Source organism: Macrotis lagotis, chromosome 4 (genome assembly GCF_037893015.1).
Source record: "Macrotis lagotis isolate mMagLag1 chromosome 4, bilby.v1.9.chrom.fasta, whole genome shotgun sequence".
Classification (NCBI taxonomy): Eukaryota; Metazoa; Chordata; class Mammalia; order Peramelemorphia; family Peramelidae; genus Macrotis; species Macrotis lagotis.
The window spans coordinates 101,317,218-101,335,511 of NC_133661.1; the positions used below are offsets into that span (position 1 = coordinate 101,317,218).

The 18,294-nt window shown below is 41.9% G+C and overlaps 1 protein-coding gene across 38 annotated transcripts in view; it reads right to left on the reverse strand.

Annotated features, from left to right (window-relative positions):
* Positions 1 to 10,964, reverse strand: part of TCF7L2 (transcription factor 7 like 2) — a 230,962-nt gene extending 219,998 nt beyond the window's left edge. For 12 of the 38 annotated variants that reach the window (XM_074233677.1, XM_074233672.1, XM_074233667.1 and 9 more), the window contains exons 1-3: positions 10,225 to 10,962; positions 9,904 to 9,970; positions 9,522 to 9,646 (exon numbers count right to left, since the gene is read on the reverse strand). In XM_074233677.1, the coding sequence (XP_074089778.1) occupies positions 9,522 to 9,646; positions 9,904 to 9,970; positions 10,225 to 10,413 (381 nt within the window). In that variant the 5' untranslated portion in view covers positions 10,414 to 10,962. Of the gene's footprint in view, positions 1 to 9,521; positions 9,647 to 9,903; positions 9,971 to 10,224 lie in introns of all 38 variants that reach the window. The other 26 variants (XM_074233670.1, XM_074233671.1, XM_074233666.1 and 23 more) reach the window with 6 other exon arrangements.
* Between the last annotated feature and the right edge of the window lie 7,330 nt (positions 10,965 to 18,294).

Consider the following 18,294-nt stretch of genomic DNA (forward strand, 5'->3'; position numbering starts at 1 on the left):
AATTTTTAACACAGCATAGTCTACAATACAAAATCTCTTGACTCTTTATATAATACTTTTCCCACTAGGCTTTTTTAATAACTTATGGTTCCCTGTAATTTCTCAATTTCTCTTAATTTCATTTGAATCACCATCACTCTCTTCAGAGACCTTTTGGTGAGAAGGTCATACTAGAATGATACCAGAGGCAGATGTTCAAGTGGGGAAGACTGGGTTAGTAACCCCTGTATCCATGTTTGGAAAACATCTCTTTCAGAACCAGTTAGATTAAATACAAGGCCCAGAAGGGCAGAATCTCAACCGTAATGAATTCCTAAAGATGTGAGTACGCAGTGCACCGAATGCACACACACATGTGCACACGCGCGCGCGCACACACACACACACACACACAAACCAATAACTCGCTTAATTTTCAATGCGTTTCTGTTTACTTTTCAAGATGTTCATCATACGTGAAATTGGAAATTACTGGGTTAGTCACTGGATTTGGGCCTTCCTTGCCTCTGCAGACATTTTTTTCTTTTTAAATGGGCTGATTTTCAGTTTATTCCACCAACCCTCCCCTGATCCCCTAGATGGGGGGGGGGGACAAACAAAGCCCTATACTCTATATCCTATTTTTTTAGGGTTTTTTTGCAAGGCAAATGGGGTTAAGTGGCTTGCCCAAGGCCACACAGCTAGGTAATTAAGTGTCTGAGACCGGATTTGAACCCAGGTACTCCTGACTCCAAGGCCAGTGCTTCATCCACTATGCCACCTAGCCGCCCCTATATAATTTGATTTCCTGGAAAACTATTATATCTATTTCTTCAGAACAATTTCTTTAATCACCCTCCTTTCTCTTCTCTTCCTCCCCCCTAAGATCAGTGACCAAGGGAACTTGTTGGGGTTCTCCCATTTCTAAATCATTAGCTCCAAAGACGGACTTGATTTATGTAAACCCTTCTCTTATGTTTTAGGTATCCCTGAAAGCATGCTTTGGGACACATGGACACCAACAAGGCCATCGTGGGTGTAGCCCCAGGTCTCCACAGGTTCTAAGACTGTTGCATCAGAGAACAAAGTTTTGGGTTATTGCCTTCCTTTTTCAAAGGAGTGGTAGGGAACCTGGTGCTTCCAGGGTGACAGCAAACCAGTATCAACTGGCAGGGACATGGGTTTAAATGTTCCTTCAAAGCCCTATAAAAGCTGAATATTCAGGGCCTCCAAAAAAAACAACTTAACAAAAGCTTCCCTTTCTGAACTGAAGGGTCATATCCCTCCAGTCAGTCATTCTACTACAACAAAATACATGTCTATGGACAGAGACAATCTTTCCCACTGTCTAGTTGTTTCAGCAAATGTCTATTTACTCTCATTAACTTTTTTTTCCTTTTCCTCAACCTGAAACCATCAGCTATGAGTCAGAGAACAATCATTAACTTTTACAGCTTCCATACAAATCCACCTACTCACATAAGAGAAAGAAGTATTGACTTGCAAGGTAGCCAGAGACAAAAATCCTCTAAGAAAAAAATGAAGGGGGAGGGTATGATAGGGAGAACGCTACAAGAAAGTTATATTTGGAGGATGGGGGTGGTGAGAGGGCAGACAACAAACATCAACCACATTGACTGTTTTTCACTTTGGAGCTGCACCCTTCTAAAACAGTTGGTTTTCTGCTTGGATATACCAACACACAATTCAGAATTTTTATCACCATAACAGAAGAGGGTCATATTTTTCTTCCCAACATCAAAATGTAAAAATCAACCATTTCTTAAATTGCTGAGAGTAACCGAATCCAGTCTCTGGGGCTTGTAGTAAACACATTTCCGCCAGAGATAAACATACGGGGGCTGCTACGCTGAGACATGTTCCTAACACAGCATTTTTCATTAAAAGTTGCTACACTAACACTCATAAAATGATGCCCAATCATTATTACTTCACTTAGCAGTCACTGTGCGGCAACTCATAACGAATTAATTTGCATTAATGTGGGCTTCATGTGTATTTCCCTGAGCATTCCATTGTGATTCAGGTTTCATAAAAGTGAAATGAAAATAAAAAACGGTACCTTTTATTTCACTTTCCAAAACAAACCAATCCACCCAAAGACCTGCATATATCTTCTAGATTTTAAAACATTTTTTTTGCTAATATATTTAGTGCATCATAATTGGCCCAGCATGGAGGAATCTAGTTATCTTCTCAGTAAATATTTATAGCATCACTCTTTCCCATTCATTCTGCATTTTCTTAGAGAATCTCACTGTAGCCTACATCTGCAATTCATTGACTTTACAATTTACCACATGTTGAGATGGGAGAGGTCTTAGCTCCATTTGAATCACTGCACAAATATGCAAGTGATTTATCAGTTTAAAACTGAAGACTGCAGAAGGAGAACTCCACTTCTCCTGAACATGACTCCTCCTGGCAAAGCATGGACAATTACAGTATGCACTAATTAAGCTCTGTGAATGTGCTGTGCTCTGGTAATGCCTACCAGGCCTCAAATTTATTATCATGATGCCAAACTTTAGCAAGCTATTTAACTCATTCAGGGCTGATTCAGCCATGAATGCCCAAGTGACTTGGGTGAACCCCCTGGTTTCTCGTTAGGCAGCTTGGGGATCTCTAAGACAAAAGAATGAAATATGACAGATTGAATTACCCATGTAAAATTAGATGAGCCAGAGGAAGAGGAAAATATCAAGAGAAATCTGAAAAGCACCACTGATGATAGATAACCTGTTCAAAGGTCCTACACAACACCATATTCATAAAGTCCTGTTAAGGGATTCCTATCTATCCCTGAGGGCTAGTAAGTTTCAGGATTCCATTGATTAGGAAAGAAACCCTCCCAGGCTCTGCCTGTTATGTTTGGTTTGGGGGGAGGGAGAACAGCACAAAATGACAGGGCTCATCAGGTTTCTGAACTCCTTCATTGTCTATGATTTGCACATAATTTCACAGCCAAAAAAAAAAAAATCAGTCCCCTCACTCAGCCTCTTTCTTTGCCTTCTTGCTCTCTGTGATCAATATGGGAAGCAAAGGGGAGATGTCACAAATAAAAAGATTCTGCTTTATAGAAATTAAAATCTAGAAGTACATAACTCTCTTCCACTGATCCGGTCTAATGCCAAACCTGCCTCTATTATTTTAATCAACTATTTTCATTAGAACATATTAGGTGATCAAGAGAGGGAGTGAACCAAGCAGTACTTTTTTCTCACCCTCCCTCCCTTAAGTCCTTCACTACCCACCACCAGGAATTTCTGACAATCAAGAGGCAGTCCCTGGATCCCGAACTTCCGGTTGAACCTACAGTATAAATATGCTTTCCCCCAATTTGTAATCTCTCTCCTCATATCATTCTCACCCCCCCCCCCACTGGATTCTTTTCAACATATTTCTCCACTCCCCCCCCCCACCCAGACACACCAGTTCTCTTTCCCACCCACCCCCAGTTTTCTCCTCTCCTCCCCCCCCCATAAGCCCAGCTTTTCCCCTTAGTCTAGGTTCCCAAGGCTTTTTAATCAGCTCCCCCTCCCCCTCGCCCCCTCAAAAAAGCTCAATATCTCAAGATGTTAACTGCTGCCCTGTGTGTGTTTTCTCCCTTTCCAGCTCAGTGGTACATCAATAAATTAAAGAGCAGTTCCCCGTATCAGGTTTCTTTAAGTATTCTGGGAAATATTTTGTTGGTTTGGTATCAACACACACACTCCACAATACAGGCAGTGTTGTTTTCTAAAAAAGAGATGAAGAAACCTGTAGCAACTTTGTTTTTCAAACTGCCTTGTTCCCAGGCCCTGCTTGAATTCTCAGGACTGAAAGTGTTAACCCTAAGTGGAACAAGAGTATCGACATAAAGTGAAAAGTGAGGGTACCCAGAGACTCAGATTTGGGAGGCGGGTTTGGAGAAAGAGAATGAAGGAAGAAAGCTTGGTGATATTTCCCCCTCCCATCTCATTGCTTATAATTAGTGAAAGAAATTTGACCCACTGCCAGTGTCTACGGACCTTGGATATTATAAGGCCAGCGTGGCGTCAAATATCTTAACATTCATAAGTGTTATAGGCTGTAAATAAACCCTGTGGATTTATGACCCACTGGCTCTTGCCAGCAAATGACTGGGGCACATTTCTTTCAGCAGCCCTGGTGAGGTGCAAGTTAGCTTTTGGTTGTAAAATTAGCCAAACAAACGTGCCCAATTAAAGTCAAAGTTTAAGGTTTGCTTACATATTTGTCACTATTCCCTCCCCTAAGAAAAACACAGGATCCCCTCCCCTCCAAAGGGCTAAAGAACTTGCTAAGATCTCCCTCCCCCACCCTTTCAAAAAACTCAGGAAACAAAAAAGTTTCCTCCAAAATAGTTATAAATGTGGCTCCAGATATTGTCTGATTCTCCTCCCCCTCATTCATGCACACACATAGACACACATACATACTCTAAAAAAATGACCCAAGCTGCATTTGAAAGTGTTTATTTATTCCTCAAACAACATAGTTTAAAAAAAAAAAAAAAGTCAATTCCCTCCTTGCCTGTTTCTCTGCCTGAAGCTGCCTGGGCCTCTCTCTTTCCCTTCCCCCAATATAATGTCATCTACTTCCTGTGTAGGAGAGAGCATTTGCTAAATCCAGGTTGTCTCATACTTAACTGCCAATAATCCAACTTCCACATAACTTCCAGACAGCTGGGAAAAGGTCCTCTGAGTTTTAGTCATGGTTCAGAAACACACGTCCACACAAAAATGCACAGCTGCTCTGTTTTCTCTACACTGCATTTTTAATATGATTTGGGGGCCCTGTTGTGAAGCATCTGACAAAACGTAAAATCCTTTTAGAGACCTTCCAGTTTACATGCTGCCAGTGTGGAAGTGGAGAGCCCATAAGTTCTACCCTGCCCCCCCAAAATACTAAGAAATCGATGGACTTGATGTTAGTATGTCCAAACTCAGAGGTAGCTCCTGGAATGTATGAAGCCATTCAGAAACTCCCTCAAAAGGCCTCCACTGTAATTCTAAAAGCGAAGATCAACCTGGTGCAACTCTTAAAATGTACAATTTCTAGGGCAAATATTTTTAACGAAGTGCAGGGGTCCAATTATTCAGCTCTCACAGTGCTGCATTATTCCGTTTTGCAAGCTCCCTCAAACTTTACAGCAACTTTTCCCCAGTCCACTCACAGAAAATTTACCGACTACAATAGATTATCACTGGAGTCCAAAGAAATTAAAATCCAGGTCGAAATGAACAGAGGTCAGACTGTTTACTAGCGATATAGAATCAAATCTGGATTGGGGATACACAGATCAGGAAGCCCCCTCCCTCCCTAGAGTAGGCAAAAGTTTCCCCTAAACATACTCTTCATAAAACATCAATTCAAGTCTTTATGAATTCACTCACCACTGCAATCCTTTTAGGAATTTTTTAAAAAAAGCAAAGTACTGGCAAAATTGACTTCTATCTATTTTTATTAAACTAATGAGCTACTGTGGAAATTATAATCTAGAGAGTAGATTTTAAACCTCAAATCCAATAAAGATTAGCAAAGAATTAATATCGATATATTGAGATTGAAATCAAAACAGGCTGGCCATGAATATTTCTGAAGGAGATGAAAAACAATTAGCATAAATACCAAAGAAGGGCAAGAACACCTGTTCTTTTTCAGGGGCGATAAGCATTTTATTGTTCTCTATTTAAAATGTAATGACCTGTGTAATTACAGTAATATTACATTGTTATGTAGGGGCTTGGAATGTCACACTTTGAAAAGTGTTGTCAAAACAATCAGAGGGAAAGGAGGGTGGGATGGAGGGGAGGGAAAGGAAGACCACCATTAACCCTTCACACTCCTGGTCCCAAAGCTTTAGTCTGGGGCTTCCGCTTTAGAAAACAACTATTTTTCATATATCTTTGAAGGAAAAGTTTCTTGGATAAAAAAAGGCATCCAGGTGATTAGATTACCTTGGGTTATGCTGAAATGAAGGATTCCCAATTTTAAAAACTGCATTTGAGATGTTGTTTGCTTTTCCTATCTAGTAGCTCACTTGGAAAATAAATATCTCTGGATCATGGAAGCTGAAAAAACCCTAACAGGTAAGCTCTAACTAAGCAAAGATCTCTTGGAAATTGTGACCCCCACGTTTTTCTCTGTTGTTTGCAAGTACCAATTAGACTGGATCTTTAAGATTTCTGTAAAGTCCTTTGTTTCACTTTTAACTTTAAAATGAAAACAGTTCTTTTATTGCTAATATATAAATGTTACCAAAATTCTCCTATCTGCAGCTCCATCACTTCCTATCTCGTTAACTAACCCTCTCCTTAATGTGTGTCTCTATTCGAATCTGTATTCTTAAAAGCCATTCACATTACTGTATCAAAGGGTAAATTAATGTTATGCAGAAATTTTTGTCGTTTTAAAATAAAATTATTACTATCAAGCTTTATGGAGTCTTCGGCAATTAAAGTATTATTCTTGAGATAATGTATTATTCATCATAAGCTGATTTAATGATACTCCTTAATTCTTTACATTCTTAAACAGAAAAATCAGAAATCAGGGTTCTTGGGAGTTTGCTTCTGAGCGGCAAGCAGCTGCTTCCCAGGTAGACTCAAGAAGTAACAGAAATTCTAGTAAAACAGCATCAACAAGCCTAAGAAAATGAGTAAGACACACATTGCTAATTTGTCTTTCCACCTTGCTCTCAGAAACCAAAAGCAACATAGCTTTGAATTTTCACCTTGCTCTCAAAACCCCAAACCTAAAAGAACAGAAGGCAATACAAATTTCTGATGGTCACTGAAAGTCTGCTGCCTCCTCTCTCTGTGTTCCTCCCTGAAGCAAATCTGGAATTCAAAGCTGGCACCTCAGATAGAAGGTGTCAAGAGACCAAGATGCCACAGAGCAGCTATCTGGATTTAATATAAATTATTCAGCTTTTGGGCCTAAATAAATAACTTTAATTCCAGGAAGCCCATAATTAAAAATTAAGTTAATATGGTATGCTTAGTGAAGGGGGAGGAAAGTGGTTAACATCAGGAGAGACCTATTTTGTGTTTGACATGCAAATACTAAAATTGTCCTCTGAGTACAAAGCTGCCCTTTTTTTAGGCTCAATGTGATGTCATACTACAAGGCCACCTGCTATGTCAACAATAAAATAATTAGAAGTTTTTCTCTACCTATTAATTCCCACAAAAGGACTCATCTTAGGGAGTCATTTTTAATGCAGGGGAAAATAATAATTTGATGATCAAAATTTATCTTCGCTTTAGGTTCTAAAAAAATTCTATGCTGAATTGTAATTCTATTTGTGAAAGAAAGAAAAAAAGGAAGGCCACCCCTAAATTCAGCAACTTGAGCATCTCCTTTAGTTTTTATTACTGTCAAGTAAGTGCCATGAAAAGATTTTAACCGGAAAAAATAAGAACTCTTTCCCAGAGTTGAATTCTCAATTTCAGGGAGAAGGGGAGAGGAATGTCTCTCTCAAGGTTACCCTGTGATATCTTGCTTGATTTTGTCTTGTCACCAGCCACCAGATTTTGATCCCCTTGCTCCCAAGCAAAGAGCCCCATATACAAAAGGTTCCAAGAAAAAGACAAATTAATCAATCTTTGCTTCCGCTCAGAACTCCAATCACTACAGTCCAGAAGCAGTCACCCTAGCTCCCATGCATCTTTAAGGAGCAGAGCAGGCTTTTAGATGCCATCTAAGAGGAAGTCAGCTACAGACAGCGTCCTCTTAGCTTCCCATGCCTGCAAGTGGGGGGGTGGGGGTGGGAGAAAAGTGGGGAAAGACAGAAAAAGAGAAGGGAACTATTTCCCATTTCCAGTCATAAAAAAGGACCAACCTAGTATGCGTCAACTATTTTCTAGTGGTTCTAAAAAAGAAAAATCCCAAACCCGATGATTAATATTTTAATGCTATAAAACACTTGTAGATGATAGATTCAATTTCTGCAAGACCTCGGCCATTAACACCGATTCCACGGCTGCTAAACAGTGAATGTATTATTTCAAACTGCTATCTCGAGTTACCAAAAAAAAAAAGTGTAAATAACAGAGGCACGGGGTGGGGGGTGGGGGTGGGGATAAGCTAGGCGACCCGGGAAGGTGAAACAATCCGGGGAGAGCCATTCACAAACACGCATTAACGTTTTGTTCTCTCCAGGGGGTTAGCCAGCCAGGCCCGGGGTGGGGGGGATTTTTTTTTTTAGGGGGAGGGAAGGGAGGAAGGAGAGACAGAGAAATGTAGGCAGGGATGAAAAGGGGGATGGGGGAACCTCTCTTAAAAAACAAAAATGTCAGTGGCATCGCAGGAGATCGGGTGGGAGTGGATGCACACTGCAGGAAGCTGACAGCAGGCACCGGGAAGCCCGGCTCTCCCTTCCTCGTGTCCCCTAAGTTGAGTAGGATCCTTTCCTCAACTCTCCAGCACAAGCCCCCCCCCCCCAAAAAGAAACTCGCTGCCCCGCCACCATCACCAAGGGCATCTTTTCTCAGTTGTGTCTCATTTTTTTTAAATCCCTCTTAGTGCTTTTCAGTCTCCTCAAGTCCCCGAGAGAAGACAAAACGAGTGGGGAGCCGCACGCCAGAAGTAGAGGGGCTCCCCCACCATCCTCAGCCCGGCCTCCCGCCTCGACCCCCACAGCCTCACGGCACGGGGGCCAGGAGGCACAGGGCCATGCCAAGTTCCTTCCTACTCTGCGCCGCCGGCCCGCCGTGGCCCTGCTTCCCTGGGCCCTGAGGTCTGAAAGCGGAGCCAAGAGTCAGCAAGCAGCCCCAGGGCCACCAAGTTTGCAGAGACAAGTCCATGGAGCCTGACCTTGCGAGGGAAAAAGGAGGTGGGGGGGGGGTTACACTAATCATACTGGTGAGGATAAATAAATAGAAATCCTGCCGAGAAAGCCAAGGGCCCCTTGTAGCGCGTGAGGCTCTTCTTTTCTAAAGTCCATTGCCTAACAGGAAAGATACTATCTAGCAACCAACCTAGTCTGGCCAAATCAATCACCAGAGGGCTTTCTGCAGCAGCGAAATGGTTAAACGGGGAAAGACCAGGAGAGGGAGAGAGAGAGAGATAGAGAGAGAGACACAGAGACACAAGAGAGAGTGAGAAAGAGAGAGCCAGACTGTGATCACAGCAATCTTCCCAAGGAAAAAAAAAAACAAACAAAAAAAAAAATCAGAGCGCAAAAGTTACTGATCTTATTTTTTTTTAAGCCTTGCTTTGAAAAGAAGGTTTCAAAAACAAACGAGGCACCAAACTGAAAGCAACAACATGGCGAAGAGCAAACAAATCCCAGTCCACAAAAGGCAGAAAAGTTTGGAAAGTTTCTGGCAGCCTTGCAATAGCTGGTGAAGGGGAGGGGAGAGGAGGGGAGGGGAGGAGAGAGGAGGGAGGGGGGAGAAGGAGGAGGGAGGGGGAGGGAGAGGAAGAGAAGGGGCTACATGCAGGGACCCTTCGGGGTCGTGACTCTAAAGCGAAGGAGGAGGGAGGGAATTTACAGGAATAAAAATGTCACTTACTGTTCTTGCCGTCGGAGAGAGGGATCCGTTGGGGAGGTACGGGCTAGTCAAGTCGGGTATCATAATGAAGGGATAACCAGGGTACGGTGGCCCCTTAAACAACCCTCCATCTTGCCTCTTCGCGGCTAACATGGCGGGGGAGCGAGAGAAAGGGAACAGGGAGGACAGAAAAAAAAGAGAGAAAACTTTTTAGAAAGTGTCCCAAAGTTTCACGGCTACACAGCTGGACCAGCGCACAGCTGGATCGAGGCAGCCAGCGAGTTCTGCAAAACAGGACTTGGGTTCAAGAAGGGGAGATTCTTGGTGGGAGGGAGGAGGAGGGAAAGGGGAAAAGGAAGAGATTGCTTTCGGGGGGAATTTCACTGATTTGGGGGTTACTCACCTTCTTCTAAACTTTCTCTGGATTTATCTCTGAAACTTTCGGATCGAGGCGGGGGCCGTCTTTCCGCCTTTCGAATGGGTGTTGTTGGAGAGGGCGAGGAATAATAGAACGGAGAAGAGAGGGGGAGAGAACAACAAATGGGGGGGTATTAAAAGGGGAGAGAAAAGAAGTGTTACAAGTTTTTGCAATGGAAGAAACCCACAAACACAGCAACCAGAGCGATGCAATCTCCCCTGACCGACCCCCCCCATCCATTTTTTTTAACATTAACCAAGCCAAGGAAACCGATTAAACCCCACCAGCCCGAGGGGTTCGCCTTACCTCAGAATCTGAGGAGCTGTTTTGATTCGTTTCTGATTCATTGACTAGGGACGATTTGACATCAGCTAAATCCCTCTCGGCCGAGGAGTTCTCCGAGATTTTTTCCTCCTGCTCCCCTTCGTCTTTGAAGGAGATCAGCTCATCGTTGGCGCCTAGGTCATCTCCTCCACCGCCGTTCAGCTGCGGCATTTTTTTCACCCACCAGCAGCAATTTTGGAAGAAAAATAAAGGGGGGAAAAACGGGGGGAAAAAAAATCACAAAAAAAAGTTTTGCCAAAAAAAAATTGCAAGAAAAAGAAGAGTCCAAGGTGAAGTTTTTGATTTGGGGTCTTTTTCTCCTGGGGAGGGGAAAAGAGGGAGGAGGGGAGGGGAGGGGGGGAAATCTCTTCTCCTTCTGCACGCGTGAGTTTGGGTTCCTTTTTTCTCTCTCTCCCAAGGATCCGATCAATGTGCAAAAAAAATAATAAATAAAAAAGGGGGTAAAAAAACACACCAACAACAACAAGAAGTCAGATATAAAGAGCAAAAGGGGGGGGAGCGGTAGATATAGAAGGAGCTCGTGCCGCTCGGATTTGAGTGAGTTGAAGTTAGACTGAGAGCTTTTCAGTTCAAAGGCGGCGCTGATTGACAGATAGAAAAAGGGGGATCGAAATCCGGAGAAACGGAGAAGTCTGGGAGCCTAGATTATTGACAGGGAGAGAGAAACACACTAGCCCCTTAATGAGATGCAGGAGGGGGCGGGGCCAGAGCGGGTTACGTGTGCATAAATAAACAGCGCTGGGAGGGGGGAAGAGCCAGAAAACTAACAATGATCCTTTCTGGCAACCGGGAGGAAGGGAGGGAGGGAGGGAGGGAAGGAGAAGGAGAAAGAGAGATAGGGGACTGGAAGAAGGAGAAAGAGAAAGAGGGAGGGAGGAGGGAGGAGAGAGGGAGGGACGGACGGACGGGCAATGAGTGGGAGAGGCCGAGAGTGGGGCTCAGTCTAAAGGGGGGGAAAAGGACTGGTTTTGGGAAGACTATGCAAATGAGGAGAGGAGGAGAAAGGGGGACTGGCAACTGAGTTAGGAGTGGGAGCCCGGGTAGGGCCTGGGAGACCCCACATGGGGGGGGAGGGTCCAAACAAAAGTGCACTTTAGAATTGAGTTAGGAAGGGGGAAAAACTGCGCGGAGGAGGGGGGGCGGGGTGGAATTAGGGAAAAGGAAAATATTGGATGGCTGCTCCAGCAGTGGATGCACTAACCTTTAGGTGGAGCAAATCAGCAGTGTGCAAAAGAGGGGGGTGGGGGGTGAGGGGGAAGGAGTAGTCTTTAACTTTTGAGCCTGCATAGAGAAAATAGAGTTCCTGGAAAATGTTTTTATTTCAGTATCCTGGCAGTCTAGATTAAAAAAAATAATAAAATAAAATTTTAACCAAAACCAAAGTGCTTCTTCTTTAAAAAGAAGTGTGAGGAGTGAAGGGGTTGTAGTATCTCACTCACGGGTTGCCTAATTTAAAACTGTCCCAACAAGATACATTTGCAAAGATCACTTTAAAAGAGTCAATCACCGAACACTTCTCCAATTTAAGTCCGAGGAAAAAGAAACTATGTGTTTAAGTGTCTACATCTCGTGGATGTGTACTGTGTTTAAGTAGCTAGATGGGAACCATTTGAACTCAACATATTGGTGGGAGTGGTTCCTGGTGTGGGATCCAAAGTCCTTCCTGGCTCTGGAGGTGAAAAGTTTGGGTGTGGGCTCCCTTTGAGAAAAATAAAGTTACACGCCCCTGGACCCTGGTGGGGACACACAGTCTCTCTCCTAGGGGGGTCTGGAATTAAATCAATAATCGATGCAAACAAGTGATCAGATGCAGGTCAATGACTTAGGAAGAAAGCATCAAACAAACAACTAAATCGTCCTAAAATAGAAGTTTGGGGAAGTGAAGATTTGAAGATGTTTGTTAGTCTTTTTAAGGCAGGATCCTTGGAGGTAGGCATTTTGGTAGCAAAGTAGGGAGCAGAAAAATATAAAGGGAAATCAGACATAAGGTCCCCACTTACACTGGAGATTGGAGCAACACATTGATCCTCCATCAAATGCTAATTATAACAATGGAAGAGTCCATTGGAAACTTTAATTTTGAAGAAGACAAAGGTGATTAGACAGTAAATTAGCCAATTGCCTAATAGAGTGGGGGGGGGGGGAGTCGCGCTGCATTAAATAATCCAAACATTCCCTAAGGAATCTAACCTGATTGCACTATAGAGAAAGCCATGTGCAGCACCCAAGGGTTTGCCAAAGAAAGACAATTTATCATGTAATATTTAAGGAATTTGGGGGCTTCAGCAAAACTGTCTTATAGGCTATGTTCTCTAAATGCAGAGGACTGAAAATCATAATGCAAAATTTGAAAAGGCTAACATAAATTCTCAAGCACTGGAAATTTTCATCACCACATTTGCACAGGAAAAAGAAAGATGCGGGCAAAATAAAAATGGGGGATGCGGGAGGTAGAGGGAACCATTGCAACTTTACAACTTTAATATTAATCAGAAAAGCAGAAAGAGTGAAAAGAGGCATAAAAAGAAGTAAAACAAATGTGTACATTTAATCAGACAGGATTGCATAGGATACAAAGAACAGGGCTAATTAGTCTCAGCAGGTAGGGACTAACCTTCAGACTTCATAAATAAATAAGGCTGTGAACAATGTCTAAGTGCGAGGATGGAGACAGAAAGGGGATTATTTCAAGACACCAAGTAAAAACATGAAGAATGAAATACTTCACTGTTAAATCCACATACAAATGGATTTCTCAATCTTTTTCTTTGGGCCTTTGGACTAAGTTGCTTTTGGTTGTGGACTTTTGGTAGAAAGACCATAACTATGCACACTTGCTACTTGTCACCTATAGCCTCAATGTACTTTGTATGCATGCTGCCTACTTCCCCAAGGCTCTATTTTAAAAGGACGTTTACCTGCACAGCAACATTTTTATAGCAACTTAATTTTAGGGCAATTTATTTGTCTTCTGGGTTGATTTTCTGTTTCCATTTTCTTTCGCCTCTGCTCTGAATTGAGTCAGAAAACAAGTTTTCTTTTTTCCTTTATAGTCCTGCCTATTTGAATAGAAGCTGGCCAAATGGCACAGAATTCAACTTTTCAAAGATATCAGTATTCTTAAACCTTGGCAAGCATTTTTTGCCAAATTCCATAGCAATTCTGCAATCATCAGTTAATAACTTTATGCATTTGGGTTTGCTCTTACTTTTTTCTCTTCCAAAAGCAATTTTTTTTGCACCTTGCCTTCTTTTTAAAGCTATGACCTAATTAAGCAGTTAAATTATTCCATATGATCACATGTGCCACATTTAGTTTAATAAACTGAATACCCTAAAATGCTCAAAAATGACAAGAGAGAACCAATACCTGTTAGCTAGAGGAACCTCATTGATGCCTTGGTAAAGAAATTTTTTTGTTTGTTTGCAACTAGTAACAGCCAAAGTCAAATAATGGAAAAATTTAGATGTACCAGTAATACGGATGTGGAATTAATAGGTTTGGTTCAAAATGTTTAATACTCGAGTACTATGGTGCCAGATGTTGAGACAATCCTTCCAGAGACACTGGTGAATGTGATCTTCAGAACTAGTGGGCAGACAGTTCTTCAAGGCTGTAAAGGAAACTACAGTGGGTCTATCTCATCTGTACTAGAAATGGAATAAATTGGCTTTCCCACAGAAATCTGGCTTATAGCACTATAGTCAAATGTCCCATGAGAACAGAATAGTGCTCAGTCAAATTCATTGGTCCCAGTGGCCTATGGAGCTGCCTCCTTTGGGGGACATTTTTTTTCAAATGTTATAAGGGAGTAACTGTGGCCAGGCCTGGAATGACACAGAGCCTAGATAAAATTTCAAAATGGGTAAAAGGACTCCTCGCTTCTATATCTTTTGCACAGACCCCTTCAGGGCCTCAGATCCTGAGTGGTCTCTCCTCCCTTCTGACCTCTGCTTAGAAAAATCTGAACTTAGAAAAAGATTTGATAGGAAACATTTACACTTTAGCATAAATTTTTACTCCATAGTCTCCCAGGGATACTAGCATGCCTACATTGATCTCTGTTGAATTCATGAAAAGCTATTTTTCTGTTAAAATTACTATAACATTAAAAAATCAGCAAGCAGTCAGAAAGGAAACCTTTATAGACTCTAAAATGACACCAGTAGATCAGCTACAATGAAGTCGGTCTTGTCAAGAATCATGGTCTATAGGAAGTCAGCTGGTTGTCAATTCAATTCAATTCATGCCTGCCATGTTCTCAGAGGACATCACAACTATGCTAAGACATCTTAGAGCATGCTAGTACATGGATGAACGGCAGTGGAAGCTTGACTGGTTATTTTTAAAATAACAATATACCACACCCATTCACCAGAGGCAGGGAATACATGTTGACAGTCGTATTCAGCTTGGTTCATTGCTAAGTAGGAGTTGGTTAAATTCCACTCAATAGCCACATATATACATGTATATACATATCTAGGTGTATGTATATGTGTACCTATATGCAAAGTTACATATATGCTTATAGATTTCCCTTAAAGACACTCACTGTAAATTGTACAGCCATGACAAGAGCTTGGATTTTTTTGTTTTAATCTGACTGAGCTAAGTACAGAGTCTGGTACATAGAAGGTGTTTAATAAATTGAGCAAAACTGGAATGTTAGAGAATCCAAAAAAACAAAAGAAAGCTAGAGGGAAAAAAAAAAAGAAGGAAATCTTTAAAATCCTGGGTTAGTTATTGTTCCCATTCTAAAAATCTCCTTTTTTTGGCTTTATTTTCCATGTGATTGGTCTTGGAATAAGGGATCTTCTCAGCTCAAGTAAAGACCCTGGGACTTCACAGATGATCTTAAAATCCTTCCACTTTCAGTTGGAGATAGGGGTAGGGGGTGGTAAAGAGGGTTCGATTGCTCTGATCCTGAGTTGTGCTCTTCACTACCTCTTAGGGAATTGGAAAGACATCCACCGATTTTCTCTAAAACCCTAAGGAAACACAATTCTGTTCTGGTACTTCCTAGATGTGCCTGGCTTGATCACCTTGCTTAAGCTAATAAAAGGTCCTGATAATGAAGTGACAATGATGCCTGATGATCCAAGGGTTAATGGGTAGATGTATGCATTTGTACAGAGTTTCATCACCTGCCTTCATAAGCTGATAGCTACTGCTATAGGCATATATGACAAGAAGTCGCTTTCTGAAATACATCAGCCCTCCATAAATATACCTTTCTTATTGACAAGATGTCTTTTAACCCTAATAGTAATGGAAGAAGGCCAATAAATGAAACATTTACTGCATAACTTTCCTTATTTTCGGGTGGTGGTGTGATTCCTTTCTAGCTGTCTCTAGAAGATGTTTTCAGCCTAATTTGCTCCCTAGAAATTTCACTTGCTACAGTTATACGTCTATGACGTTTTATTGCCTGAAGCCAAGTCTGAATAAGAACTTTCTTAAGATATACTTATCCTAATGCCAGTCTACAAGAATTGGGCTGCTTTATTCTGAATTATTTGTGCACCCTTGCTATAGCATCCAGAGGCTTCCTGATGGCCCTTGCCATGGGGGAGGTCTAAATGTTTCTGGGGGGAGAGGGGAAGGTCTAAAAAGGGGTGATAAGTGGGACAGCAAAAGGAAATTTAAAGAGAGATTTAGAATTAATCATCATATATATTTAACATATTAAAATGCCCAAGGTTTTTGTTGAAGTTACTTTATATCAACATAACCACATTCCAAAATTATAGGATATCCTTATTCCCAAGGTCCACCACATAGATATTTGATTTCCTTAACCCTCAAAAACTCAAGTCAAATCAAATCAAGGTCAGCACCAAAAGCCTGGTACTGTGGGAAAAATTCTAGCTTTGGAATCAAAGAATTCAAACCTTTTTTTTTTGTTACTAGCTATGTGACCTTGGACAAGTATTTAACCTCTGAGCCTCAGTTTTCTCCTCTCCAAAATGAAGTTTTAGACCAGATCACTTTCAAAGTTCCTTCTAGTTCTAAAACCTGTGATCACCTTGTATTGAAGTCAGGGAAAAATCAGCCAGCCTTGAGTTGAATGGACCAGTTGAGGCCTCTAAGTGAAGACTCCCAAGGTCAGATGAAATTTAAGGAGCAGAAAATGTGCTCCATTGTAGTAGTTATTTATGCGACCACCGTAAGGACTAACCCACAGTACCTAGGTCAGGTAGGGAGAAAGATGGGAGGAAAATCTATTTACAGTCTGTAATTAGCAGCGATTTTCCTTGAGGAAGAGTAACTGCAGCTTTGAGACTAGGTTTCTGCTTAGGGTGGTAATGCCAGTGTTTATGCAAGTCACTTTGGGTTGAGTTAGAACAGCACCTCTCTCCCTCTTCGAACTCCCAACTGATTTTACACATTCCACCAGTATGGAGGGGCTGTTCTTCATGCTTCCTAATGAAATCCTCACCTGGACAGTAAAAGGGAACAAAAGTAAATGATTGAGTTCAGGGGCCCAGAAGTGAGTTTGGAGTCTGGTGTAGACAACAGCCTCTAGCAATGGTGGAGAGGCTGTGAGTTGATTGTCATCCTTAGCAAATCTGGTTTCTTTGTAGCCTGAGGGCACACTGTAAATACACAGAGCAGAAGGGAATTAATAGTTATTTCTTAAAGGTTCCAGGGATGCTGAGACTGCGAGGTAGTAATGACCCAAAACCCCATAGGAAGTACAGATGCCCGTGCCAGTGATTCTTTCACATTGAGAAATGAGAGAGTTTGGGGGGGGGGTGCCTCCATGCTGCAGTGCTCACTTACTCGATCTCTACTCTACCACAGAAGGGTGCACATCCCCAAATGGCTAAGCCACAAAGCAGGGATGCTCTAAAGCCTTGTCTGATTCACATTCTCTGAGTCTTATTGACTGCAAATTCAGGAACCCGTCAGAGTAATCCTAGGACTCCTTGTTCCCTAACCTTTTCTACTTCTGAGCATAAAATCACTAAAAAAAAAGAGAAGGGATGGGGAGAAATGTCAGGGAATCCCCCATAAGAGTCAAGTCCAGGCCCAGACTTGTCAGCATCCATAGCTACCAGAGCACAAAACAGGAACTATATTTGTCTCAAAAGAGAAGATGTGGTCCTTGGCACTGCCCTTGGTGTCTGCCCTACAATATAAAAATAGCTGAAAGCACAACATTCATGTTCTGAACTCACTAAACTGTAATATTCTGCCACATTTAAATTATTCACACTTACTAGCTGTGTGACTTTGGGCAAGTATATTAACCTTTCTGTGCCTCAATTTCCTTTTTTTTGACAATGAATGTAATAGTACCTGTGATACTACTACCTCCATTGCCGTGGGGCTTAAATGAGTTGATGTCTGCCAAACACTTTATAAGTTTTAAAGTGCTATAGATTTGCTAAAATAATAATAATAGTTCTGACTACTACTCTAAACCTTTGCCACCACAGCACTCATGTATTGGGAGTATTCTGTACTTGGGGGGTAGAGGAAGAATCATTTGAACCTGGAACAATATAGTGGATTGAGACTAGAGGAGCAAACCTAACAATCCCAATCTCTTAAAGCAATTTAGAAACTATTCCAATTGCTAAACCATTGATATTATACCATCATCGTGGCAATTGTGTGTCCATCAAATACCTAGGTACTGAGTAGTAACAGGGATAAAGGCTTAGTGAAGCTGCATAGGGAGGGGGCATATAGGGGTGAGAAGGGAGGAAGCAAGGAAGCAGTAGGGAGGAGAAAAGATTTTAATACATGCTTTAGGAAGTATTACTATCCCATCTACTCTAGGAATGAATAAACAAATGGAAACAGCTGCCGAAACATCAGTACCAAGAACCATGGGAATTGATATCTGGAACACACATTGACTTTGAGATCTGTAAAAGTAAATTCAGGGGCAAAAACAATTTGGCTGGGGTGGTGATGCATAGGGTGAAAGAACAGCAGCGGGTAATAAGATGAAGCATGGCGACAGTGTTTGCTGCTGAACAAAAAACACAAGTTTGTCCCCACCCCCAAGGTTGGCAC